The 27,070-nt window shown below is 40.4% G+C and overlaps 1 protein-coding gene across 2 annotated transcripts in view; it reads left to right on the top strand.

The window, feature by feature from the left end:
* Positions 1-27,070, top strand: part of mib1 (MIB E3 ubiquitin protein ligase 1) — a 144,386-nt gene that overhangs the window by 3,794 nt on the left and 113,522 nt on the right. For both annotated transcript variants that reach the window (XM_059983790.1, XM_059983800.1), the window contains exons 2-4: positions 12,216-12,387; positions 17,499-17,628; positions 24,950-25,054. In XM_059983790.1, coding sequence (XP_059839773.1) covers positions 12,216-12,387; positions 17,499-17,628; positions 24,950-25,054 — 407 coding nt within the window. The remainder of the gene's footprint in view (positions 1-12,215; positions 12,388-17,498; positions 17,629-24,949; positions 25,055-27,070) is intronic.

The raw sequence follows: 27,070 nt of genomic DNA on the forward strand, positions 1-27,070 counted from the left end.
ATATTGTTTTCACAATTGCCACTTGATGGGTTACCAATGATGGGCTGTTGCTTGAAATTATGGACTTTATCAGCATTGCAGTTGTAAAGCAATGGCCATGGCTTGCCTTTTGTTAGTTTTAGAAAACACAGCAGAGTAAAATGAATGAGCGAGGCAAGTATAATGTAGAAAGGTTATAAACGTCAAGTAGTTTTTAAATATTGAGGGACAGAAGATTGTTACTCTTCAGGGGGATCTTGGTGTCCTTACACTCAAATCACTGAGGAAGGCAAGTTGTATTTTAGCCTCTGGCAAAAGGCAGAAGAGTGGAGGATTCTGCCCTGGTGACACTGCATTTTGGAATGTTAAATACATGTCTGGTCTACTGACAGAAGGATATATTTTTGAAAGTTCAGTAGATTAATTTCTTGCATGATGCTTTATCATATAAGAAGAGATTAAATGGCCTGCATGTAATAAGATGATTTCACTGAAATGTACAAAATGGTTAAGAAGCTTGATGGGGTAGAGAGATTTGATGCTTCTCAAATATTAGAAAATCTGCGGATACTGGAAATCCAAAGCAACACACACAAAATTCTGGAGGAACTTGGCAGGCTGGGCAGCATCTTTGGGGGAAAAAAAAGTAAACAGTTGACATTTCGGGTCAATATGCTTCATCAGGTCTGTTGATGTTTCATCTAGCTGGGCTGTTGAGAATCAGGGGTTTTAGATTAAGGGTGCCAATATTTAGAACAGATGTGAGAGGCAGTCTCTTCATGTAGAGGAAAGTAAATCCTTGGAATTCTCTAACCAATGGGTTGTGGAGACTTGGTTGTTGATAAAAAATCAATAGATTTTTTAATATTAGTTGAAGTTAGAGATATGAAGTCTGTGTGTGTATGAAAGTGATAATGAAAAGAGAAGATCACCATTATTGAATAGTGGAGCAGATATAGGGGGAAAAGGGCCTATTCTCAGTTGTGCTGCATTCATTCTACCCTATCAATGAAGATCCAATCAGAAAGGTGATAAAATATTTGCTGATTGACCAGATGAGTATATTTGCAAAATCTAATGAATTTCATCTACACCCGTAACAAAACAAATTCGATTGCCACCTCTGTCAATGTAGTCACTTTGGATACAATTAACATTGCAGTTCCTTAACAAAGTTTCTGTAACAGCATTTTGCACTGTTTTATAATAGTCTTGAACAGTGTTAATAGGAGCATCAGTTGCACATCTCGTGTTGAAAGTTTGGTCGATTGTCACAGTGTTAATATATTGGATATCTTTATTTACCGTTGTTAAGGGCAAGCAACATAACCATTACTGTTTGATAAAGTCCACAACCGGAAAATTGAAGTGTCCAGTAAGTTATGGTGCCAGCATTGTCTATGTACCAAGAAAAATTAGAGGAAGCAGAGAGGCTACAGAAGGACTTAGACAGATTAGGAGAATGGGCAAAGAAGTGACAGATGGGAGATACTGTAGGGAAGTGTATGGCAATGCACTTCGGTGTAAGAAATGAAAGAGTTGACTATTTTCTAAATAGACAGAAAATAAAAAAAGCTGAGGCACAAAGGGACTTGAAAGTCCTTTTGCAGGATTCCCTGAAGGTTAATTTGCTTGTTGAATCTATGTTGAGGAAGGCAAATGCAATGTTAGCATTCATTTCAAGAGGACGAGAATATAAAAGCAAGGATATAATATTGAAACTTTATAAAGTTCTGGTGAGGCCACAGTTGGAGTATTGTGAGCAGTTTTGGGCCCTTTAGAAAGGACATGCTGAAAATGGAGAGAGTTCATGAAAATGATTTCAGGATTGAATAGCTTGATGTATTACGAGTGTTTGATGGCTCTGGGCCTGTATTCACTACAATTCAGAAGGATAAGGGGTGACTTCTGCAAAAGCTATTTGGATTCAGGTGTTCCAGTCAATGAAGCCACACTCGGGTTGGAGGAACACCACCTTATATTCCGTCTGGGCAGCCTCCAATCTGATGGCATGAACATTGATTTCTCTAACTTCTGTTAATGCCCCCCCCCTCCTTTTTTTCTCTCTCTGCCCCTCTCACAATCATTCTTTGCCTGTTCTCCATCTCCCTCTGGTGCTCCCCTCCCCCTTTCTTTCTCCCTAGGCCTCCCGTCCCATGAACCTCTCCCTTCTCCAGCCTTGTATTCCTTTTGCCATTCACCTTTCCAGCTTAGCTTCACCCCTCCCCCTCCTGTCTTTTCCTATCATTTTGGATTTCCCCCTTCCCCCTCTACTTTCAAATCTTTTACTATCTTTTCTTTCATTTAGTCCTGATGAAGGGTTTTGGCCCGAAACGTGGTCTGTACTTCTTCCTGTAGATGCTGCCTGGCCTGCTGCGTTCCACCAGCATTTTGTGTGTGTTCCAGTCAATGAGATGAGATTGGAGGTGTGGGTTGCAGATGTGCCCTGTCCTATATATTAAAGAAAGACACACAAAGTCAGGTTACTGACAGAGTCTGCTCTTCTCAAGAAAGATCTGTCCATGTGCACCATGCCTCAATTGAAACAACTTTCGAGAGGATCTGAGGAGAAGAATTGTAGGGGTGAATGCAGCTGAAAAAGGCTACAAAAGCATATCTACAGACCTACATGTTCATTAGTCCACAGTAGGAGAAATTGACTGCAAATGTAGGGATATTTCAGTACTGTTGCTACTCTCCCTAGGATTGAACATCTTGTGAAGATCACTCCAAGAGCACAACATGCAATGTTGAAGGAGGTGAAAAAGAACCCAAGGGTCACAGCAAAAGACCTGCGGAAATCTCTGGAACTTGCTAAGGTCTCTGTTCATCTGTCCATTATAAGAAAAACATTGAGTAAGAATAGTGTGCATGGATGGACACCACGGAGGAAACCACAGCTATCCAAAAAAATTGTTGCATGTCACAAGTTTGCAAAAGGCCATGTTCCACAATGCTTCTGGGACAGTTTAAATTATTGGCAGAAATGCACGCCACTATGGAGGAAAAAGGGCACTGCACACCAACACCAAAACCTCATCATAATTGTGAAGCATGATAGAAGGAGTGCCATGGTTTGGGGCTGCTTTGCTGCCTCAGGACCTTTCAGCTTGCGGTCATTGAGGGAACAAAGAATTCAAAATTGTATCAAGACATTTTACAGGAGAATGTCAAAAGTAGCGGTCCATCTACCGTTTAGTAGAAGTTGGATGATGCAACAAGACAATGATCCGAAGCACAAGAGTAAATCAACGATAGAATGGTTCAAAAATTTTTAGGTAGCTTCTGAAGAAGCAGCTTACATACGGCTAGAAGTGTACATGAGGTGTTGGCAAGTGGGATCAAGGAAAAGTCCTAGATTGTCCTACATGTACTTGAAGAACAGGAAGATGATGGTAGACTTCTTGGCGATAAAAGGGGAAACATATCCCTGGAGGCAGGAGGGTCTTCAATGAATACTTTGCCTCTGTATTCACCAGGGCCAACATAGAACAGGCTAATGTGCTGGAGCATCTTGAGAGTAAGAAGGAGATAGTTTTGGAGCTTCTGAAAAATATTCAGATAGATAAGTCCCTAGGAAGGACAGGATATACCCCAGGTTACTTTGGGAAGTGATGGCTAAGGTGTTGACGTCCTCCTTGGCCACAGGAATGGTACCAGAGGATTGGAGGGTGGATATTGTTCCATTGTTCAAGAAAATTAATAGAGATAATCTTGGAAACATCAGTGAGTTTTAATATTAGTGGTGGGTAAGCTACAGCTGTAGAGGATTCTACAGCCAGGATTTATGAGCATTTGGAGGAGCAGTCCTGTTGGGGATAGTCAGCATGACGTTATGAGGGGCAGATTGTTCCTTGTGAGCCTATTTGTGTTTTCCAAGGAAGTAGAATTTCTGTGGAATTGGCTTGCCCCACAGAAGGCAAAAGGTGGTAGTAGGTGGAGTGTGTTCTACCCAGAAGTGACCCCTACTCTTTGTGATTTTTATAAATGACTGAGATGAGATGGTGAGTGCGTGGAATGGGCTGCTGGCAATGGTGGTGGAGGTGGATATGATCGGGTCTTTTAAGAGACTTTTGCAGTGCATGGAGCTTTGAAAAACAAAGGGTTGTGGCTAAGCCTAGTAATTTCTAAAGTAGGGAAATGTTCAGCATAACTTTGTGGGCCAAAGGGCCTGTATTGTGCTGTAGGTTTTCTATGTTTCTATGAAGTGAATGGGTGGGTTAGTAAGTTTGCAGATGACACACAAGTTGGTGGTGTGAATCTTGTCGAAGGTTGTCGTAGGTTACAGCGGGACATTGATAGGATGCAGAGCTGGGCAGGGAAGTGGCAGATGGAGTTCAATCCTGAAAAGCGTGAGGTGATGTACCTTGGAAAGTCAAACTTAAAAGGTAGAATAATGGCAGGATTCTTAGTTTGGAGGATCAGAGGGATTTTGATATGCAAGTCCATAAATAAGTCAAAGTTGCTGTTCAAAGTCAAAGGGTAGTTAAGAAGTTGTATGGTGTACTGGCCCTCATTAAAAAGGGATTGAGTTTCAAGAGCTGTGGGGTAATGTTGCAGCTCATGAAAGTTAGATTTGACCACACTTGGAATATTGTGTTTGTTTCTGTTTGCCCCATTTTAGGAAGGATGTGGAAGCATTAGAGAGGATGCAGTGATTTACCGGGATGCTGCCTGGACTAGAGAGTATGTTTATGAGGAAAGGTAAATGAGCTAGTGATTTTTTTTTTGGAATGACAGAGGATGTGAGGCGTATTAATTGAGGTGTATATGAGAGGCAAAGAGTGAACAGCTGGCACCTTTTTCCAGGACAGCAATGGCTAATACCAGAGGACATCTGTTTTAAGGTGGGTGAAGGAAAGTTTAAGGACAATGTCAGAGGTAGAACTTTCTACAGAGTAGTGAGTGCCTGGAATACATGTCTGGTTGTGGTGGTAGAGGATGATACAGTAGGTTTGTCTGAAAGACTTAGATTGGCAAATGGGTTCAGGAAAATGAGGTCCTATGGGCTGTGTATGAGGGGAGGGTTAGATTGATTGTGGAGGGGATATATATATTGATCGGCCCAACATTGTGGGCTGAAGAGCCAGTACTCTGCTATACTGTTATGTTATACAGGGAATGTGAAGTACAGCTAACATCAAACAAAATGTTTGTGATCTGAAATGTTAACTTCATGACTCCATCCTCAAGCATTGCGTAGTCTCTGGTGGTTCTAGTGTTTTTGCCTGTATTTCATCTTTTTGGCATGTGCTTGTTTTCTTTGATTATTTTTAGACACACTAGCATATTACCCTTGTGCCAGTAAATGTATTTTTCATTTCAGGTCAACCTAGGACTTTTAGGCTCCTTTCAAATTGTTATTGACAATAACAGTGTTACCATGCATATCCATAGCTCCCTGAAAGTGACAGCACAAGTTGGTACATCGTGTTGCAGCTGTATAAAACTTTAGTTTGTCCTCCTCTGGAGTATAGTGTGCAGTTCTGGTTGCCACAGTATGGGAAGGATGTGGCGGCTTTCGAGAGGTTGCAGAAGAGATTTGCCAGTTTATTTCCTGGACTGGAGACTATTAACTAAAGGCGAGGTTAGACAACCTGGAAATGTCTGCTCTGGAGTGTTGACGGCTGAGGGACAACCTGATTAAATATATAAAATTATGAGAGATATAGGTAGGGCATATAGTCAGGGGCTTACCCTTGGAGTCAAATACTATAGGGTTGGGCAGTTTTGAGTACTCTTAGAGACTTTTTACCCACTGCAGTGCAGATTGTGTACCAGGTAATAATGCAGTATGTTAGGATGCTCACGACTGTGCACCTGTAGAAGGATATGAGTAGTCCAGCTCTGTTCAGTCTCCTCAGAAAGTAGAAGTGTTGCTGAGCTTTCTTAATTGTGTAGAATGTGTCCTGTGACCATGAGGGGTTGTGTGAGATGTGCACTCACAGGAGTTTGAAACTTGTCACAGTTTCCACTGCTGTGCTGCTGATGTAAGGGACGTAAGTAGGTCAGATTCTGAAGTTGTTAAGTCTTTGTTTTGTTGATGTTGAGGAAGAGATTATTTGCCTGACACCAGGTCTCTAGCTCTTCCACTTCGTCTCTAGCTCGTCTCATCATTGTTGGTGGTGAGGCATATCACTGTTGTGTCATTGCCGAACTTGACAACGTGATTATTTGTGTGTTTGGCTGTGCAGTCATGTGTGAGCAGAATGCACAGCAATGGGTTTAGCACACAGCCTTGCGGGGGGGGGGGGGGGCTCCCGTGTTGATGATGGGGGGGGCATGAGCGTTTGTGTTTCCTGACTGCGGCCTGTTGGTTAGGAAGTCCAACACCCAGTTGCACTGTGGTGTATTTAGACTGAGGAGTAAAAGTTTGTTCAGTAAGGTCTGTGGGAAAATAATGTTGAATGCTGAACTGATACCCAGAAACAGTATTCTGACAATTGTCCTTGTTCTTAGGTGTCTCAGCACCAGGCGCATGACAGATGCTGTGGCAACTGTCGTAGAATGGTTTTCATGGTAAGCATATTGTATGCAGTATGTAAGATGGTAAGCAGTGTGGCAGGAATGGCGGTTTTGATATGTGCTATTACCTGTTCAAAGCACTTCATGTTGATTAGTATCAGTGGCACAGGGCATTTAGGTGCGAAAGTACAGAATTCTTTGGTACGAAGATGATGGTGACTGATTTGAAGCATGTGGGTATCTCTTTTTCATTATTAGTGGTGTAGTATATTGGAAGAGTAGAATATCTGGTATGTTGCAAAATGATATAGAATATATGCCCTTCAGACATCTATGTCCATGCAAACCATCAAGCACCCATTTATTCTAATTTTACAGTAATGACTTTTTTATTCTCCTGCATTCCCATCAACTAGTCCAGGTTCTATTTGAACTAGAGCATGTAAGAGAATGTGCAAATTCCATACTATCAGCACTGGAGATCAGGGTTAAGCTTGGGTTGTTGGAGCTGTAAGCCATCAGCTCTACTTGCTGTGTCATGGTACCACCCCCTTTCCAATCCTGATTTTATTTGCATTTGTTCCCCCCCCCCCCCCATCTCCCATTGACAATTAAAATATCTGCTTATATTTCCATTTACTCGGCTTACTTTACTTGATCTCTACCTATTACAGGTTTTTCAATTTTATAGTTAGATGATTTTCTAGAGGGCATCAAAGTGAAGTGCTCCTGCGAAACTTGTCTTTTGTGAACTATGCAGCACTCATTTATGGTGGTAGATTTTATTTATTTAGAGATGCAGCATGATAACAGGCCCTTCCAGCCCAAGAAGCCTATGCTGCCCAATTACTACCATATGAACAATTAACCTACTAACCCATGCATTTTTGAAAAGTGGGAGGAAATTGGAGCACCCAGAGGAAACCCACATGTTCACAGAGAGAACATACAATCTTGCAGACTGCACTAACCAATATGTTAGTGTACCACCCTTTTTATGTTTGCGGGTATTTATGATTCCTTGAAATTGTTATAGCCGGAGATGGTAATAGGGATAAGCTCCCACTACCTATTAAGTACATCCAATGGTTGTGCATCTCAAATAGTCTCTGACAAACAAGTCCAGCTCCTAGCAATATATGTGGCTTAGTTACTAAGCCTGGTGGTACAGTTTCTACTGACAGGAGGTGGAGCAAAGGTGGGTCACTGTTGCTTTGGGCAGATGTCAGCTGTGGTTGGCAGCTTATCTAGAAGAAGAAAACTTTGATCTCAAACCTCCGCTGCCTTGCAGCTAACCCACTCATGGGGAAGGCTTCGGGAGTAAATCCTGAGGAAAACTCCGGAGTTGGAATTCCTAAGGCAGTCCTACATTGAGTTCAATGCTGACTGGCACCTCCTGCAATGCCGGTGGTACCAAACTGTATCGGTCTCTGCCATTCCTTTGAATTCATCAGCTGCTTGAAGAGGGGGAGCCTGGTACATGAGCAACAGCTTGTTCTCCAAACCATACTGCCCTGGCTTGCGTATCACATCGACAGCTGGGATGCTACACTGACAAACAGAGGGCCTCAAGATGCTTATACAGTCAGCCCTCCTTTTCCGCGGATTCAACCAACCACAGGTCGAGAAAACCCGGAAATTCTCTCTCCAGCACTCGTTTGAGCATGTACAGACTATTTTTTTCTTGTTATTATTCCCTAAGCAATACAGTATAACAATTATTTACATAGCATTTACTTTGTATTAGGTATTATAAGTAATCTAGAAATGACTTAAAAGTACAAGCAGTCCCTGGGTTATGAATGAGTTCCATTCCCGAGTTCGTTTTGAAGTCGGAATCGGTACATCCAGTATTATTTAGCGTCAGTGCAATGTTTTTCTTGGTAATTCTTGGTATACTTTACCTTTCTATGCATATAAAACACTTAAGAAACATACGTATTTCAATAATTAAACCACTGTGTTGCTTAGTAATAATTGTAGCTTTCATCGGGGCAGGGCCTTTCATATGCTCCATTAAAATTGTTCCGATCGTTGACCGACTTTAGCCTAATGCTTTTCCAATGACCGATGGCCTTTCACCTCTTTCCAATCACTTTATTACTTCCACCTTATTTTCAATCGTGATCGTGATTATTTTCATGAACAGAAACACTGCAGATTCAGAGCTGCACTGGATCCTAATGTCCACCGCACTGAGACATGTTAAATAAAGTCTGGGGTTCCGCTAGGTCCTAAAGACCACCGCACTGAGACAGGTTAAATAAGGGTCTTGAGCATCCACGTGTTTTGGTATCCGCGAGGGGTTTCAAAACCAATCCTCTGGGGATAAGGAAGGCCTACTGTATGTAATAAGTGTGGTTTAGCAGTTTTGAAATCTAAAATACTTTGAAAATTTTGCTGTAACATTTAGTTTCATCAGCTTCTGTTCGTAGTCCTCAAGTTTCTTCCACTCTGCTCTTGTGCCTAATAAAGTGGTTGCTGAGTGTATGTTCGTGGCCTTCTGCTGACCACTTGAATACATTTCAATGTTCAACACATGCATTCAGAGATGCTGCCCTGCACACCATTGTTGTAATGCATGATTATTTGAGTTACTATTACTTTGTGTCAACTTGAACCAGTCTGACATTCTCCTCTGATCTCTCTTGTAAAAAGGCATTTTTGCCTACAGAACTGTTGCTCACTGGATTTCTTACTTTTGTTTCTCGCACCATTCTTTGTGAACTCAAGACTGTTGTGCGTGAAAATCCCAGTTGATCAGTAGTTTCTGAGATACTCAGACCACCCAGTCTGGCACCAACAATTGTTCCACAGACAAAGTTACTTGGATCACAATTCTTCCTCACTCCAATGTTTGGTCTGAACAACAACTGAACCTCTTAACAATACATGCTTTTTTGCATTGAGTTGCTGCCGATTGATTGGCTGATTAGTTATTAGCATTAATGAAGTTGGTGTACCAAATAAAGTGGCCACTGAAAAAAACATCAAACAAATACTCCAATGAAGGATTTAATCATCAAATGTGAGTGTCACATTGGGAAACTAACAGGGAGAAACTACAAAAATATAGAATAACATATTTTGTGGAATTAATATAATCAAATTACTGGGGTTAACATGATTTAGCAGTTTGACAAAAAGAAATGATCAACAAGTGACCTGCGCATCTGTACAGGAAATCACCATAGAAAATGAGTTTTACTCAGTTGGCTCATTAAAAATGTGTTATTCTACACTATTGCTGAGTCAGCTTCCTGTAAACTTTTAAAAAAAGCAGACAGAGTTGCATTAAGGCACGTACAGAAAATTGGTATGAGTGAAGTTCCTCGCAGGATTGCACTCAGTTCTGTGCATCTGGTGTATGCCAGTGAAATAGGAGTATTAACCCTAAGAAATGGTGCTCTTTATGGCAGCCAACTAAGACCATGGAGGGGTCCAACATGGTGGTCTGGCATCACTGGACAGGCAGAACAGCCTTTTGTAATTATTTCAGTGTTTTTGCATCTTTTTGTTTGTTAAACAGTTTTAACAGAAGCTTCATTAAGTTATACCTTCATAGAAACATAGAAAACATACAGCACAATACTGGCCAATACTGGCACAAAGCTGTGCCGAAGATGTCCCTTCCTTAGAACTACCTGGGCTTTACCCATAGCCCTGTATTTTTCTAAGCTCCACGTAGCCATCCAGGAGTCTCTTTAAGACCCTATTGTTTCCCCCTCCGCTGCCGGCAGCCCATTCCCTGCTGTCACCACTCTCTGCGTTTTTATAAAGTTTCCCCTGACATCTCCTCTGTATCTACTTCCAAGCACCAAATCACACAATTTCTCTGCATCCTTCGTTTTGCATAGACGTGGTTACTGTTAGCATTGCTCTAAGCACCTTTGTATATCTGAATAAAAAGGCTAATAATGGAGAACTGCCAGTAATATCATCACCGAAGCGTCCAATGAATGGAAGTGTCAGCAGTTAGATGCAAGAGAAAACATGCCATTGGTTTTGGCACACCTTTCTAAGTTATGGCATGCTAGAGTGGCTTGCACTGAATTGTGAAGCTGCTCAATCAGGAATCTGATTTCTGTAGAGTGCCTCTTTTAAATAGGCACAATGCTTCACTTCATGTAGAGGAAGGATGAACATGCATATTGTGATGAATATTCATAGCTTTTTGCGTAGTGTCTGGTTCCAGTAAAATATTAGGTGTGCCAAGGTGAATACTGTACAAATGACTCTTGATGGCGTAATTTCACCAGAGAATGATCATTAACACAGTCTTAAAACATTAGTTAACTTACTTTCATCTGTTTAGGACACAGACAAAATGTCAAGACAAAAAAAGTTAATTTCTAGGCTGCAATGTCCAACAAACATAGTTTAATCTTTCTTTTGTTGGTATAACTAGTTATTTTAAAACTAGCACAGGCCAGGCAAATGTGGTGCCATTGTGTCTTTCCCACATCACCCAGGAGATGTACTGTTTTCATTGCTACCGTCCTATAGGAGCCTGAAGACACACTCAGCAATACAGGAACAGCTTCTTCTCCTCCACTATCGTATTTCTGAATGGGCAATAAACTCATGTGCAGAATGTCACTTTTTAATTTTTCTTGCTCTTTTTACATGCATTTCATTTTTTTAAATATACTTTGTGTAATTAGAAGTTTATTAAGATTGTTTTACAATGTACTGCTGCCACAGACAACATATTTCTTGACATAGGACAGTGATATTAAACCTGATTCAGACTTTGAAGTGCTGCCAGTAATTGAAGACGCTGCAAAACTGAAATAACAAAAAAATGCAAATATTTGGCTCAAACAAGATATATGGGGGAGAGGGAACGGTTAACATTTTAAAGTAAGCTGGGAAGAAATGAACTAAAATATACTGAAGATAGATTTGTAAAGCCTCCTGGCTATCCCTCGGTTGGCACCATTCCCTTAGTCTATCGTGATCTCCAATCATAGATGTTATGTGTATTTTCTTTTATCTTGCTTTTTTGCAACACTTGTAATTTATTCTTTGTTCTAAGGAAAGGATATCAACTTGTAATGGTGAATGTTTCTTTCTCCACAGAACATTTCTGAGTTGTTGATTATTTCTAGCTTTATCTGCTTTGGGATTTCAACAATGTTTTATGTAAAAATATATTTTAAACAGATGATGCGGAATTCAAAGTTGTTTTGATGAGAATCTTGTGAGAACGAGTAAATTATCTCTCTGACTATATTAAATCAATTGACACATAGTATGTAATGTGCAAAAGAACAGAAGCACTGTTGCAAATATAAACTGAATGTGTAAAATTGATCTGGATACACTAGGGAACATGCAGGGGGATGCATTTTAAAAGTAAATAACAAGAATTTTTAAACAAAAAGTAAGACTTTGAGGATGTAGGACTGTTCATGGTACAATTACAGAAGTAACTAAAATTGTGAGTACAAAAATCAGTTAAATGCTAATAGAAAATGGCCAGAATACAATTTTAACTTTTAAGCTGGAATGTTCACAACTATCAGGGAGACTTTTTCACGTGTTGAGTAGCAACGTAGGAGTTTTCCACAAAAAAAAACACAAGGCCAAATTGATGGATCACCCATGATTTGTTTGAATGGCAGAACTAATTTGATGAGCTAAAGAGTCAAATTTTGACTTTCGGGTAGCGAGTCATTGGGGCCAGTGAACGTGTATTGTGAAAGCTGTCCGTACTTTCAATCCAAATGGAACAATGAGTTTTTTCCTTTTGTTGGATATTTTTAAAGGAATCAAGCACGATGGAACTATGTGTGATACATGTCGTCAGCAGCCAATTATTGGCATCCGGTGGAAATGTGCAGAGTGTACCAATTATGACCTTTGCACTGTTTGTTACCATGGGGATAAGCACCACCTGAGGCATAGATTCTATAGAATCACTATTCCTGGAAGTGAAAGGTAAGAATGTAGAACATTTTACAATGCTTTTGATGTTCTTATTTTGTTGACCTATATCATGTAATATTTTAGCATTCTAGAATAATTCTTCATTTAATGCTACTGGCTTTAATAAAAGCTTGTTGAACCTGTTCAGTAAGTGGCTGAGTTGTATAGGCCTAGAACAAGGGTTGGCAACCCGCGGCTCCGGAGCCGCATGCGACTCTTTGATCTCTGTGCTACAGCTCCCTGTAGTTTGTTAGTTTTTGAAATGTAATTCGAAATTTGAAGATTATGGTGATCTTGTACAATCTAAAAACGTTGTGGAGACTCCATTTCCTGGCACATCCGAACCGGCTCACAGTTAGCCACCGTTCCGGCTAAGGGAGATAGCCTACGGGGGTTTGTGAGTACGTGTCTTTTGGAGCATCCGCGCCCACGGGGACGGGTTGAGGGAGGCTTTAAATCAAGGCTGTTTAGTTCGAATAAAGTTACCTTTGACTGCAGTGTCTTTATTTTAGCGCTGCGTGCGTGTTTTTTATCGCTATTAATATACATCACCACTGCTAATGCCTGACACCCGCCAGTGCACGCTTTCTTTTAACTCTTCAATCCGAGGTAGACTACCTATGGAGTAACCTTCAACCCAACGTCTTTTTTTTTGGAGTTCAAAATGTTTTTGTTGCATGCAGAAATGTAATTTCGTTTTCTCTGCAGGAGTTCATCAATTTCATAAATGCAGCACATTATAGTTTGTTTATACATAGCATAAAGGCAAAAAAAAAACGTATGCAGTGTTATTTCATTATAAATGTCAAACGGGTTTTGTGGCTCCCAGTGTTTTCTTTTCTGTGGGAAATGGGTCCATATTGGCTCTTTCAGTGGTAAACGTTGCCGACCCCTGGCCTAGAAGGACCCAATTTCAATTTCTAATCTTGCAAAGTTAGCAAATTTAATTTAGATTGATGGAAGAGTTACTGCTATCTGCTTTGGTTATTCTTTGTTGGTAAATGTTCCATTTACTGGTTAACATTTACCTCTGTAATATCATAATGTACCAGATGATGTGGAATTCAAAGCTGTTCACCGGCAGAATTTAATTTTTTGTTGTTTCTCCAATTCAGTTCCTATTCCCAGATTTTAGTGTCCAGTTCAACAGGCTGCTGTGTCACTCTTGAATTCATTCAAACTGCCTTTTTTAAAGGAATTAAATTTAATTTATTATTAATTATTTTCCAAAATTGTACCATCTCTACAGATTGCATTAATTGTACAATATTCTGATAACATGGTTGTTTGGAAATAACTGGTGGTCAGCATCTGGCTCACTGTGAAAGTAAGTTTGAGGTTCAGACAGTTCCTTTCTTACTTTCATTCAGGACTCCAAACAGTCCTTCCAAGTGAGGCAATACTTAATCTATGAATTTATTGGGGGACCACTTTATCAAGCACCTCCACTCCATCTGGATAAAGCGGAATTTCCTGGTGGCCAACCATTTTAATTCCTCTCTCCATTCCTGTTCTGACATGTTGGTCCATGGCCTCTTCTTTTATCACAATGAGGCCACTGTCAGGATGGAGAAGCAATACCTCATATTCTGTCTAGGTAGCCTCCATCATGATGGCCTGAACATTGATTTCTGCTTCTGGTTAACTTTTCTGCCTCTGCCTCTTCTCACTTCCCCTTGGTGCCTCTCATTCCCTTTGTCCCATGGTCTACTTTCTTATTATATTCCTTCTTCTCCAGCCCTTTACCTTTCCCAATCTCCTGGCATGACCTGTCGCCTTCTAGCTTGTCCTCCTCCTCTTCCCCCCCCCCATCTATTTATTCAGTCGTCTTCCCCCTTTCTTTCTAATCCTGAAGAAGAGTCTCTGCCCGAAACGTTGACTGCATTTGTTGAGTTGAGTTGAGTTCTTCCAGCATTTTATGTGCATTTCTCTGGATTTCAAAATATGGCCAGATATCGTACAGTAAATCAGATGTGTAGCTGAAATAGGATTCCAGAGTGTTTGTATGTTTAACCTTGATTTGTTGAAAATACTAACTGAAACTCAGAGTTCTGTTATCCACTCTTACATTTACTACGGCTCAGTTTCCCACTCCCATTACTCATGAGGTTAACTGAAAAAATTACTATAGTATTGTGCAGCATATTTTGTTTAGTAAAATTTTGAAATGACATTATTTTGCATATTAAATAAATGACATCAAGTTCGTTAAATCTGTGCATCCAGTGCTACCAAAATCCTGAGGCTGCCAGATTAGTTTTACTGTTATTCAATTCCACTATTGCCAGGTAGAAACTTCTGCTGACCCAGGATGGAATTGAATACTTTGGATCTTGGTTGATGCCAATTGAGGCTTGAAGTTAGCATGATAAAATATGCTGGGTCAGAATTTGTGTCAGGTATAATGTATTAAATTCAGATTACCTTGTATCTGAAGGTAATAGTGATATCTGGTCTTCCTGCTATTGACTTAAGAATCATAGGGTAAGAGTAAATCAGACAACACAGTCAATGGAGTTCTATTTTATAAATATGCAGAATACTCTATTTTATTGTTTTGATTTTTCAAGCCATGCGTTTTCACCAAAATGAGTATTAAAATTTTGATTTTGTGGAAAAGTGCTATTATTTGTTGATTTTTTTGCCCACTGAATATCCATTTGGGTTAGACAGCCCTATCATAACCTGATCATATAGTATGTCAACTCCTTGATGAGATTGGGTTTAATATCTAAATAACATGGGCTTGGGTTAGATTGGGACAGCTTTTTATAAATTAATGTATTAATTGCCACCTTTTGACATCATTCTAAGAGATCTATCATTTGTTTATATTAAAAAGTTGAATTAAATCAAAAGCTTTGTGAAATAAAATCAGATGTTTCATTTGACCTGGACTCTCTGACAGTGGTGTCTGAAAAGAGGATGCTGTCCAGGTTGCATGCCATCTTGGACAATGTCTCCCATCCACTCCATAATGTACTGGTTAGGCACAGGAGTACATTCAGCCAGAGACTCATTCCACCGAGATGCAACACTGAGCGACATAGGAAGTCATTCCTGCCTGTGGCCATCAAACTTTACAACTCCTCCCTCGGAGTGTTAGACACCCTGAGCCAATAGGCTGGTCCTGGACTAATTTTCACTTGGCATAATTTACTTATTATTATTTAATTATTTATGGTTTTTACATTGCTGTATTTCTACCTATTCTTGGTTGGTGCGACTGTAACGAAACCCAATTTCTCTCGGGATCAATAAAGCATGTCTGTCTGTCTGTCTGAAAGTCCTTTGTAATTCAGATTGGTATAGCAACAGGTCCCATCTTTAAGCTGCCTCCTTCCAATCTGGTCCATTTGAGGAATGGCATTGAGTGATGAACATATATATGTCTTCACTAATCCAGTACCATTGGGACCTGCAGAGTGCTGGATTAGTGAAAATGCTGAATTACAGAAAGATCTCATTAAGCAATAGCTAACTGCCTCATCATACCTTTAAAATATCATGTAAATCAGTGCAAGTTAGATAATAATGAAACAGAAATATTAAATGAGTAGCAAGTTAAATTTTAATAAAGTAATATACTGTACAGGCATAGATAAAATAAAGGGTACAGGTAAATGTACAGGAATTAACTTAGAACAGTTGAACACTTCTGCTTCTAAAGAGACGTTTAATATACCTTCAGGCAAAGTTACATGTCTGCAAGTGTGGGGTTGTCAGGATCATCAACACCTTCATCTTGAAAAATGAGTGAAACATCAGGAACTGGTGCTGAAACTGGCACAACAGTTTCTTCAAAAACTGTTGATGTTAGTGGCAGCCCATCTGGGTGAGCAGAAGCAGAAGTTGGAGAAAGGAGGTCTTCTATACAACACATCTCATGCGACCAGCAGGCGGCTGGGAATGGCGCTGGGCTCTTCCCTCTTCACTTACAGTTACTGAGGGAATCCTCATTAGTTTCTCTTCCTCTGCTTAGCAATTTGCTTAAATTCAGCGGGTAGCCACGTCTGATCTGAGGTTGTAAGCAGAAGAGAACGGAGCGCTGACCAGGCAATGCCGGGGGGCAATGTGCGACTGCTGGCAGGTGAGAAGGCGGACTTGCCCAGCGCACGCCAGCTCCCCCTGCTGCTGGCGGGTGCCGGGCAGCCGTGCCTCACGCAAATGATATTAATAAATGCAGGTAAACAAGCAGGAATTGCCTGTCTGTGCTTACAAGAGCATGCCAACACGTGAACAGATCTAGCGTAACCAAAACAATGTGCAGCAGGTGGGTACGGTGGCCTGGGAAATTTGAAATTACAGTTGCGCGGAAAATTTGAAAACAGTGCCAGATTATCGAAGGAACTGGATTACAGGTAGTCGGATTAGTGAAGGTCGACTGTATCTGGTTTTTCTGATAATGCTCCATTTTCATTTATTGTGAGGCTGGTCTGTGCAGGCCAGTGTTGGAAGCTCTGAAAATAAGTTCTAACAGATTAGTAGCATTGGACTAAACTAGTATTGTCTAAAGTTTGAGGTCGCTCTGCAAAATGTAGTCTGGTGGACAATGCAGGAGATATCCTACCTATGTAAGGTGATGTTAGGAAGAGTGGGCGTCCTGCAGAAAAGGACACACAACCTCTGGCTTCGATACACAACCTACTCTCTTATAACCTACTCAGCTCTACTCTGCATTTGCTTCTCCGAGCCTGACATCAGATTGTGCTTTCACAAGTTGAGCAGGATGTGAAACTAAAACAGAGGCAAAATTTCAGTTACCACATAGCACTAACTTATGGTAGATCCTAATAATTCCACATGATTTTGAGGCAAAAGCCTAGCTCCCTGCTCTCTGATTTGAGCCTGGTGAACCATCTGCCTGTTTAGTTTGAGTTATTTTATCAAAAAAATTGTTGTTCTTTGTCATGTATCATGTTTGGATTGCTTGGTTGTGGTCATATTGGATCTTAATTTTACCTCAGCAGATCTCTGTTATCCCTAATCCAGGGATACCTGCTGAAAAGACAGTTTATTGATGTTTGGGAGGAAAAAGAAACAGTCACCTGACCACATTGAATGGAAAAGTAAATTAAATCTAATTTTTGCTAATGGCACAATTTTTGTTTTCTTTCTATTAGAGTTTTGCTGGAGTCTAGACGCAAGTCAAAGAAGATAACAGCAAGAGGCATTTTTGCTGGTGCAAGGGTAGTACGTGGAGTGGATTGGCAGTGGGAGGACCAAGATGGGGGCAATGGACGTAGAGGAAAGGTGAGCAATTTATTGGATGTTTGGGACTTGTTCAATATTTAAATTAGTTATTTGGCAGAGCTGATCTAAGATGGATGTTATTCATTTTCAGAATTAACACCAAACAACCTCTCACTGGGTAAACCATATCGTTTCCTGTCCACATACCTCAACTCCATTTTATCCCCCTTTGTTCATTCCCTTCCCACCTACATCCACACCAGTTAACATGCTCTTGATCGCTTCAGCAACTTTCAATTCCCTGGTCCTGATCACCCCATTTTCATTATAGATGTCCAGTCTCTAGGCTCTTCTATCCTCCATCAAGAAGATCTTTAAGCTCTCTGCTTACCATAAGACATAGGAGTAGAATTAGGCTATTTGGCCCATCGAGTCTGCTCCGCCATTCAATCACGGCTGTTACTTTTTTCCCTCTTCAGCCCCACTCCCCGGCCTTCTCCCTGTAACTTTTGATGTCATGGGCAACCAAGAACCTATCAAGATCTGCCTTAAATACACCCAACATACCTGGCCTCCACAGCTGTCTGTGATAATAAATTTCACAAATTTGCCACCCTATGGCTAAAGAAATTTCTCCACATCTGTTTGAAATGAACACCCCTCTAATGTCTCCACAATCTTTACCACTACCTCTTTCAGAACCCTAGGGTGCACTTCATCTGGCCCGGTTGACTTGTGTACCCTTGGGTCTTACAGCATTTTTAACACTTTCTTCCTTGTAATAGTAACTTTTCTTCCCTCACACCCTTCAACATCTGGCACACTGCTAGTGTCTTCCACAGTGAAGACTGATGCAAAATACTGATTTAATTCATCTGCCATCTCCTTATCACCTGTTACTATTTCTCCAGCCTTATTTTCTAGCTGCGCTATATCGACTTTCATCTTTTATATACTTAAGAAAACTTTTACTATCCACTTTGATATTGTCCGCTAGCTTGGTTTCATATTTCATCTTTTCCCTTCTTTGTTGCTGTCTGTAGGGTTAAGAAAGCTAATGGCATGTTGGCATTTATAACAAGAGGAATTGAGTATGGGAGTAAAGAGGTCCTTTTGCAGCTGTACAGGGCCCTGGTGAGACCCCACCTGGAGTATTGTGTGCGGTTTTGGTTTCCAAATTTGAGGAAGGACATTCTTGCTATTGAGGGAGTTCACAAGGTTAATTCCCGGAATGGGGGACTGTCATATTTTGAAAGATTGGAGCAACTGGGCTTGTATACACTGGAATGAGAGGGGATCTGATTGAAACATATAAGATTATTAAGGAATTGGCCTCACTGGAGGCAGGAAGCATGTTCCCGCTGATGGGTGAGTCCAGAACTAGAGGCCACAGTTTAAGAATAAGGGGTAGGTCATTTAGAACAGAGATGTGGAAAAACCCAGAGAGTGGTGGATATGTGGAATGCTCTGCCCCAGAAGGCAGTGGAGGCCAATTCTCTGCATGCTTTCAAGAGAGAGTTAGATAGAGCTCTTATAGATAGCGGGGTCAAGGGATATAGGGAGAGGGCAGGAACGGGGTACTGATTGTGTATGATCAGCCATGATCACAGTGAATGGCGGTGCTGGCTAGGAGGGCCGAATAGCCTACTCCTGCACCTACTGTCTATTGTCTATTGAAAGCTTCCCAATCCTCCAATTTCCTGCTAATTTCTGCTTTGTTGTATGCCCTCTCTTTTGCTTTTACATTCGCTTTGACTTAATCAGCCATGGTTGTTCTATTTGGCCAATCTTTGTTTTTGGTATACATCCATCCTGTACCTTCATTTTTTCCCCAAAACTCAAGCCATTGCTGATCTACTGTCATCCCTGCCAGCATCGCCTTACTTTGGTCTGCTTCTCTCTCATACTACTGTAATTTCCTTCACTCCACTTAAATACTGCTACATCAGACTTTATTTTCTCCAAATCACATTTCAGTTTGAACTCAAATCATATTCTGATTATTGTCTCCTAGGGTTCTTATATCTCAAGATCCCTAATCATCTCTGGTTCATTACATTACACCCAATCCAGTATCGCTGATCCTCTAGTAGACCCAATGACAAACTACTCTAAAAAGTAGTTCTTCTCATAGGCAATCAACAAACTCATTCTCTCGAGATCCATTTCCAACTTTATTTTCCCAATCTATGTGCATGTTGAAATCCCCATGACTATCATAAGATTACCCTTTTGACATGCCTTTTCTATTTCCTGTTGTAATCTATAGTCCACATCCCAGCTACTGTTTGGAAGCCTGTATATGACTGCCATCAGGGTCCTTTTACCCTTGCAGTTTCTTAACTCAACCCACAATAATTCAACATCTTCCAATCTTATGTCACATTTTTCTACTGATTTGATGCCATTCTTTACCAACAGAGCCACACCACCCCTTCTGTCTACCCTTCTATCCCTCTGATACAACGTGTAACCTTGGACATTCAGCTTCCAGCTACAATCATCCTTCAACCATGATTCAGTGATGACCAGTATACCATACCTGACAATCTGTAATAGTGCAACAAGATCATCTACCTATTTCGTATACATCAAGCATTGAGATATAACTCATTGTCTACTGTATTTGCTACCGTTTTTGATTCTGCATCCCTAACGAACTGATATTCACCCTGCTTGCTGCAATTTTGTCATAGCATTTGCCTGCCCATCTTGGCAGTCTGACTTCAAGTTATCTTTGCTTTTTTCTATTCATTCTATCCTGTGTCCCTTCACTCCATTCCTACCCCTCTGCCAAATTTGTTTGAAACCTCCTCAACAGCTCCTAACAAACCTACCGGTGTGAATGTGGGTCCCTCTCGGGTTCAGGTGTATCTTGTCCCTTTGTATAGGTCATACCTCTCCCAGAAGAGATCCCAATGTTTCAAGAACCTGAAGCCCTGCCCTTGCACCAGCTTCTCAGCCATACATTATTCTTCCAGATCATCCTGTTTCTACCCTTATTGGAGTGTGTGGCACAGGCAGCAATCCAGAAATTACTACCCTGGAGATCCTGCTTCTCAGCTTTCTACCTAGCTCTCCAAATTTTCTTTTCAGGACCTCATTGTTTTTTCTTCCTTGTCATTGGTACCAATATGTACCAAGACATCTGGCTGCTCTCCCTCTCCAAAATGCTGTGGACATGATCCAAGACATCCCTGACCCTGGTCCCAGAGAGGCAACATACCATTCTGGTGTCTTATTCATGGTGTCTGTTCCCCTGACTATTGAGTCCCCTATCACTGTCACTTCCCTCGTCTTCCCCTTTCCCTTCTGCACTATGGGTCTATGCTCAGTGCCAGTAACCTGGTCTCTGGCATTCCCCTGGGAGGCCATCCCCCCTCAACGGTATCTAAAGTGATATACTTATTTTTGAGTCAAATGCTCTGCGCTAACTACCTATTCACATTTCCATTTCTCCTGACAGTCACCCAGCTACATGAGTCCTGCAATTTATGGGTAACTGCTTCCCTGTAACTCTGATTATCTCACGCTCTCCCGTACAAGTTGAAGGTCATCCAGATGCTGCTGTAAATCCCTAACATGGTGTTCCAGGAGCTGCAGCTGGATGCACTTCACGCAGATGTAGTTCCCTGGGAGACTCAAAGTTTCCCACACCTCTAACATCTGGCATGAAGAACACACAACAGCCATTCACTACACTAGGTACAGTAAGAGAGAAAACAAAAATGGAACCTTAACAGAAGCTTACGCAGAGCCAATGCCTCTTTCAAGCCGGAGCCTCCTTTGAGCCAAAGCCTGACACTCGTACTCAACACTGACATGCTCCCAACAATGGCCACCCGGTTTGACCCTTCTGTACTTTTAAACGAGTGTTGCCGACCTGCGAGAAAGCTCGATGCTGTGGCCTGCTGCTGCCATTGATTGGACTACCAGAATGAGCCTGAATGCCTGCGAAGCTCTCCTTTCAAACAAGCATTGCTGACCTGCGAGAAACCTCGTCGTTTCTTTCTTGACAACAGACCCAACCAGTTCTCCTCCACCACCGCCCTCTTCCATCTGGCAGAACTGGTCCTCATTCTCAACAATTACTCTTTTGGTTCTTCCAATTGATCCAAACTCAAGGTGTAAGTCCTGAGAATTGTATAATGCCTCATTGTGGATTTTGATGCTACTGCTTAGATTAGGTTCACCTTTGTTGGAAAAGTGTGAAGTATCAAAGGCAGAGGGTCAGACAGTTGAAGTGAAGGGTATCTGAGGATTCTGAAGATTGGTGTCCTTTTAGTGGACAAAATGGAGGTGTTCTGAGACATCTACATTTGGTTTATCCATTGAAATGACCCCCTCCCTCAAAACATTCCCCAGATTCTGGCAGGGTACCAGAGGATTAGATAATCACAAATTCAGTGTCACTGTTCCAGAAAGTAGTATGTCAGAAATTGTTAAAGTGAATTAGTTAGCCTATCATCAGTCAATAGGAAACACTGGTAACATTATTGAGGAAGAATAGCTGCCGTTGTAGAAAGATGCAAAACAATCAGGGTAATCATGGTTTTATGAAAGGGAAGTTGTGTTTGGCACATTTATGAGAGTTCTTTGCAGATATAATAAACAGGTAGATGAAGAGGAACCACCCTTGGGTACCCATATGGCATTTGATAACTTGCCACATAAAAGATTATCACTCAAGATAAGGGTCATGGGTTGGCAATAATAAACAAGCACAGATTGAGTTGCAGCTCACTAACAGAAAAAGTCAGGATTGGAAAAAAAACCGTAGTTCAGAGCAGGTGGAGGCCATCTGGCCTTTTGAACTGCACTGTCTTTGAGATCATAGCTGATCGGTATTTTAATGTTACTTTCCTACGTTGTCCTCAAAACCTTTGATTCGCTTGATAAAGAGAACTCTATTAATCTGAGTTCTGGGTGAGCACATACAAGTTAGATAGAAAGATATGGGCTCCAATTAATAATGGATGCATATCCGCAAACAATATAAAATTGTTAATATAATTGAATACAGCACAACACGCAATCTGTTGGAGGAACTCAACAGATTGAGCAACATTGGTGGGAGGAAAGAAATTGTTAGTGCTTCGAGCTGAAGCCCTGCATCAGGACTGAGTTCCTCCAGCAGATGGCCGTGTTGCTTCAGATTTTAACAACTACAGTATCTGAATGGGTATATAGTTGAATTTCAATACTTTTGGCCTTAGCATTGTATATCAATTAACTTGATGCTGCAGTGGGTTGAATAGATATCCATACTTAAAATAATCATGAACTGAATTTCATTGCTCCTTTATACATAACTGTTTGGTTATTTTAATTGTATGGTAAAGTATGATTTCTAAATATTTCTGACCAAAAAATAGTGGAATTTTTTTTCGATTGTCTGCGTTGTTGAAATGTTTAAATGTTGCTTGGTCTTTAAAATTGGAAGTCTGGTAAAGCTGATAGGTTTACTGAAAATTGCTTAACTATGGAATGTGTCTAGCATTTTCCCTTCTCATGAAGGATTTCACTGTACCTCAAGCACAACAGAAAAAAATAAAATAAATATATAATTTGTTTGTAAAAAGATAAATAAAATGTAAAATCATATAAAAATAACTCAAAAAATCAGTACGCCTTTTCTGTTGCTCCTATATTTCTTACTGGTCTCTGCACTTAGTCTTGGTGCTGTTTCATGACACTCAACCAAAAATACAAGATTGAGGGGAAAATTTTTCAATCAATGGCTACATTACATTTTGTGTAGTTGTAGAATTCCTCGTTAATGTGCATACATTGGAGAGGACAGACTATACTAAACATTATCATATCAGACAAACTTATTTTGAGAAACAATTTCATGCAAAGCAAACTTGTCAAGACATTTAAATTATAATTTTTTAAAACAAATAGTAAGGCTTTTGAACAGTATTACATTATATGAAGAATAAACAAATTTAATTGGAAATATTTTGAATTCTTGCGGAGGATGCTGTTACAAAAAACTATATTAATTTAATTTATGCAAGATGTAAGCAGGCGTCTTCAATATTTTTGACTTCCATTTTCAATTTGATATAATAATGCAATGCAGGAGTGACGGCTATGAAAGGACCAACATTACGGATAAATGGAAAGTGAGATGACATTTATTGGGTCATGGGAACATGATATTAAATTATGTCACCAATTGAGGAGCAAAGCTGCTGGACAAAGCATTGGTTTAAAACTGAAGGATGCATGCTTGGTGAAAATAAGTACTACATTTGGACATTTTTCTCTAAGATCAGAATCCATCAATGCTAATAAAGAAAATGCTGTGTATAATAGTGATGGCTGTGATAAACTACTTATTAATTAAGTAGCCTGTAAAAGTAGCAAAAGAAGTACTGGGGTGATTGATGTTCATGGCCTAAGGTAGAAGGAGTCAGTTTTAGAAAAACTAGCACATTTATTTTTCAACATAGTCCCCTCCTACACTTACACACTTTGTCCAGCAGTTGCAGAGCATACGAATCTTGGACCTCCAGAAAGTGTTCACAGCAGGGGTGATTGATAAGTTCATGGCCTCAGGTAGAAGGAGATGAGTTATACAGCTCTCGTTATATGCACATGCAGTTCAACTCTTTGAGTGATTATGCAGAAAGTTTGAAGTTAATAACTCATCAGGGTGATTTATAAGTTTATGGCCTAAGGTAGGAAATAAGTTATTAACTTCAAACTTTATGCATAATCACTTAAACAGTTGACCTGCATGTACATGTAATGAGAGCTGTATAACTCATTTCCTTCTACCTTAGGCCACAAACCTATCAATCACCCATCTCTGGACACATTCTGGAGGTCCAAGATCATACGCTCCATGACTGCCGGACTAAGTGTGTAAATGTAGGAGGGGACTATGTTGAAAAATAAATGTGCTAGGTTTTCTAAAATTGACTCCTTCACTACTAATTTTAACGTGTAACTCCCACTGCTCTGCTTTAAGCTAATTTCTTTTTGTCCTAAACTAGTTTTTCATTATTGTTGCTGGTTCCTGTCAACCATTGTTCCTCCAAGAGGAGTTAAAAACCAAAACTTATGAAATATTATGTGTGCAAACGAGATCAATCCTTCCACCGTGACAAGGAAGTGAGTAATTGTTTGCTGCACACAGAATGTTGAAGCATATCCTTCTGAAATTGCTTTATCTTCTGCGGCCTCTGCTGATGTATGTTATCACACCTGCCAGGTTTTGATGCTTTTCCATTCTTATTCACTGCTGTTCTTTTGATGCTTTCCATAGACCTTATGGTAGTTTTCCTTTCTTTTACAACTCTTTACTCCCTCCAACCTGTACCTAGATTTTCTGACATTGCTATAATGATTTGAATATCCTTTTTTCTAGGTGACTGAAATTCAAGATTGGAGTGCTTCTAGTCCTCATAGTGCAGCATATGTTTTGTGGGACAATGGAGCCAAGAATTTGTACAGAGTGGGGTTTGAAGGCATGGTAAGTGATGTAATGTTTTACTTTCAAAGTAAAGAGATTAGGTATTGTAAGTTTGAGCTTATAATTTTTTTGTGGCATGTGCAGTATTTAAGTTTATAGATGGGAAAAGGTTATGTGTGTACACCAAGGCAAAGATTGATCTTCATAAAGATCACTGAAGTATAACTTGCATTATATTCTGTGCAAGTAAAATTTGGATGACCAGTTCTCATTCCTTGTTTATGTTTTAAAGTTACTTTGCAAACAAAGCAAACAGGTGTTTTGACCTCGACTTTGAAATTGTTTGTTTCTCTCACCTTTGAGTGACTGGAATTTCTGGTTCTCATTGATTTCAGCTTGAAATTCCAGTCTGGCACACCACTATTATATCCTTAAAGTAGTTCTTTTATGTCATGATTGGATAATTAAACGCAGAAATAACACAGGCTGACTCATGTCAACAGCAAAAGATCTACAGTATTGCTGTAATCCAGCATCTTTTCCAGTGCACTGCTCTTAAAAGAAGTTTAAGATGAAATTGAAACCTATGGCTGAAGAAAAGAAAATATAAATTAGAAAAAAAGACTTCGGATTTAAATCATGTATGGAAAACACAATATTGGCAACAAACAATGGATTAAGGGAGAATCCTATCTCCTTTGTATGTGCCAATGGTGTAGTCGTATCCACACTCGGACTTAAGAACAAGAGGTCCAGGGTTTGGATCCGGCTGGCTCCTTGCACACTTTTGATCCCTTCTGGGTGAGTGTCAAGCTAGCAATTTATAATTAACAAATATAAAACACAAAATAATTGATTGCATAAGTATTCACCCCCTTTAATATAACACACCAAATGTATCAAGCTTCAAATTCCTTGGTGTCCACATTTCCGAGGATCTCACCTGGTCCCTGAACTCCTCCATCCTGATCAAAAAGGTGCAACAGGGCCTTTATTTCCTGTGGAGCATCAAGAAAGCTCACCTCTGTCCCAGGATACTGACTGACTTTTACCGCTGTACCATTGAGAGTGTACTCACCAGCTGCATCTCAGTGTGGTATGGCAATTGTCCTGTATCAGACCGTAAAGCACTCCAGCGCGTGGTGAAGACTGCCCAGCGGATTATTGGCACCCAATTGCCCACCATTGAGATCAGCAACAATAAACACTGCCTGGGCAGGGCAAAAAGCATTATCAAGGATGCATCTCACCCCAACCGTAGACTTTTTACTCTCCTCCCATCTGGTAAGCGCGCACCAGCACCAGCAAACACAGGAAGATCTTCTCCCCTGAGGCTGTGACCGTGCTGAACCTCCCATCACAGCACTAAGCAGTATTGCACCCATATTGTACTGTCTCAGTACTTTTATATTTGTGTACTGTAGCACTTTTTATTCGCAGTTATTTTGTAAATAACACTATTCTTTGCATTTCTGGTTAGATGCTAACGGCAGTTCATTTGGCTTTGTATCTGTACTCAGCATAATGACAATAAAGTTGAACCTAATCTAATCAGTGGTGTAGCCAATTGGTTTTAGAAGTCACATAATTAGTTAAATGAAGATCACCGAGTGCAGTCAAGATGGTTCAATTGATTATAGTAAAAATACACCTGCATCTTGAAGGCCCAACTGCTGGTGAGCAGTATCATGTCAAAAACTACACCATGAAGACAAAAGAACACACCTTGCAACTATGCAGAAAGGTGAAAAGCACAAGTCAGGAGATGGATACAAGAAAATTTCCCTTGGAATACAGTTAATTCAGTCATCAAGAAATGGAAAGAATATGGCACAGTTTTAAATCTGCCTAGAGCAGGCATTCCTCAAAAACTGAGTGTCTGTGCAAGAAGGGGACTAGTGAGGGAGACCACCAAGAGACCTGTGACAACTCTGGAGGAGTACAACAACTGTTGCCTGGGTGCTTCACAAGTCGCAGCTTCATGGGAGAGTGGCAAAGAAAAAGCCACTGTTTAAAAAAAAAACCTCATATGAAATCTCAACTAGAGCTTGCCAGAAGGCAAGAGACTGAAGTCAG

This window comes from Hypanus sabinus, chromosome 1 (assembly GCF_030144855.1).
Source record: "Hypanus sabinus isolate sHypSab1 chromosome 1, sHypSab1.hap1, whole genome shotgun sequence".
Taxonomy (NCBI): domain Eukaryota; kingdom Metazoa; phylum Chordata; class Chondrichthyes; order Myliobatiformes; family Dasyatidae; genus Hypanus; species Hypanus sabinus.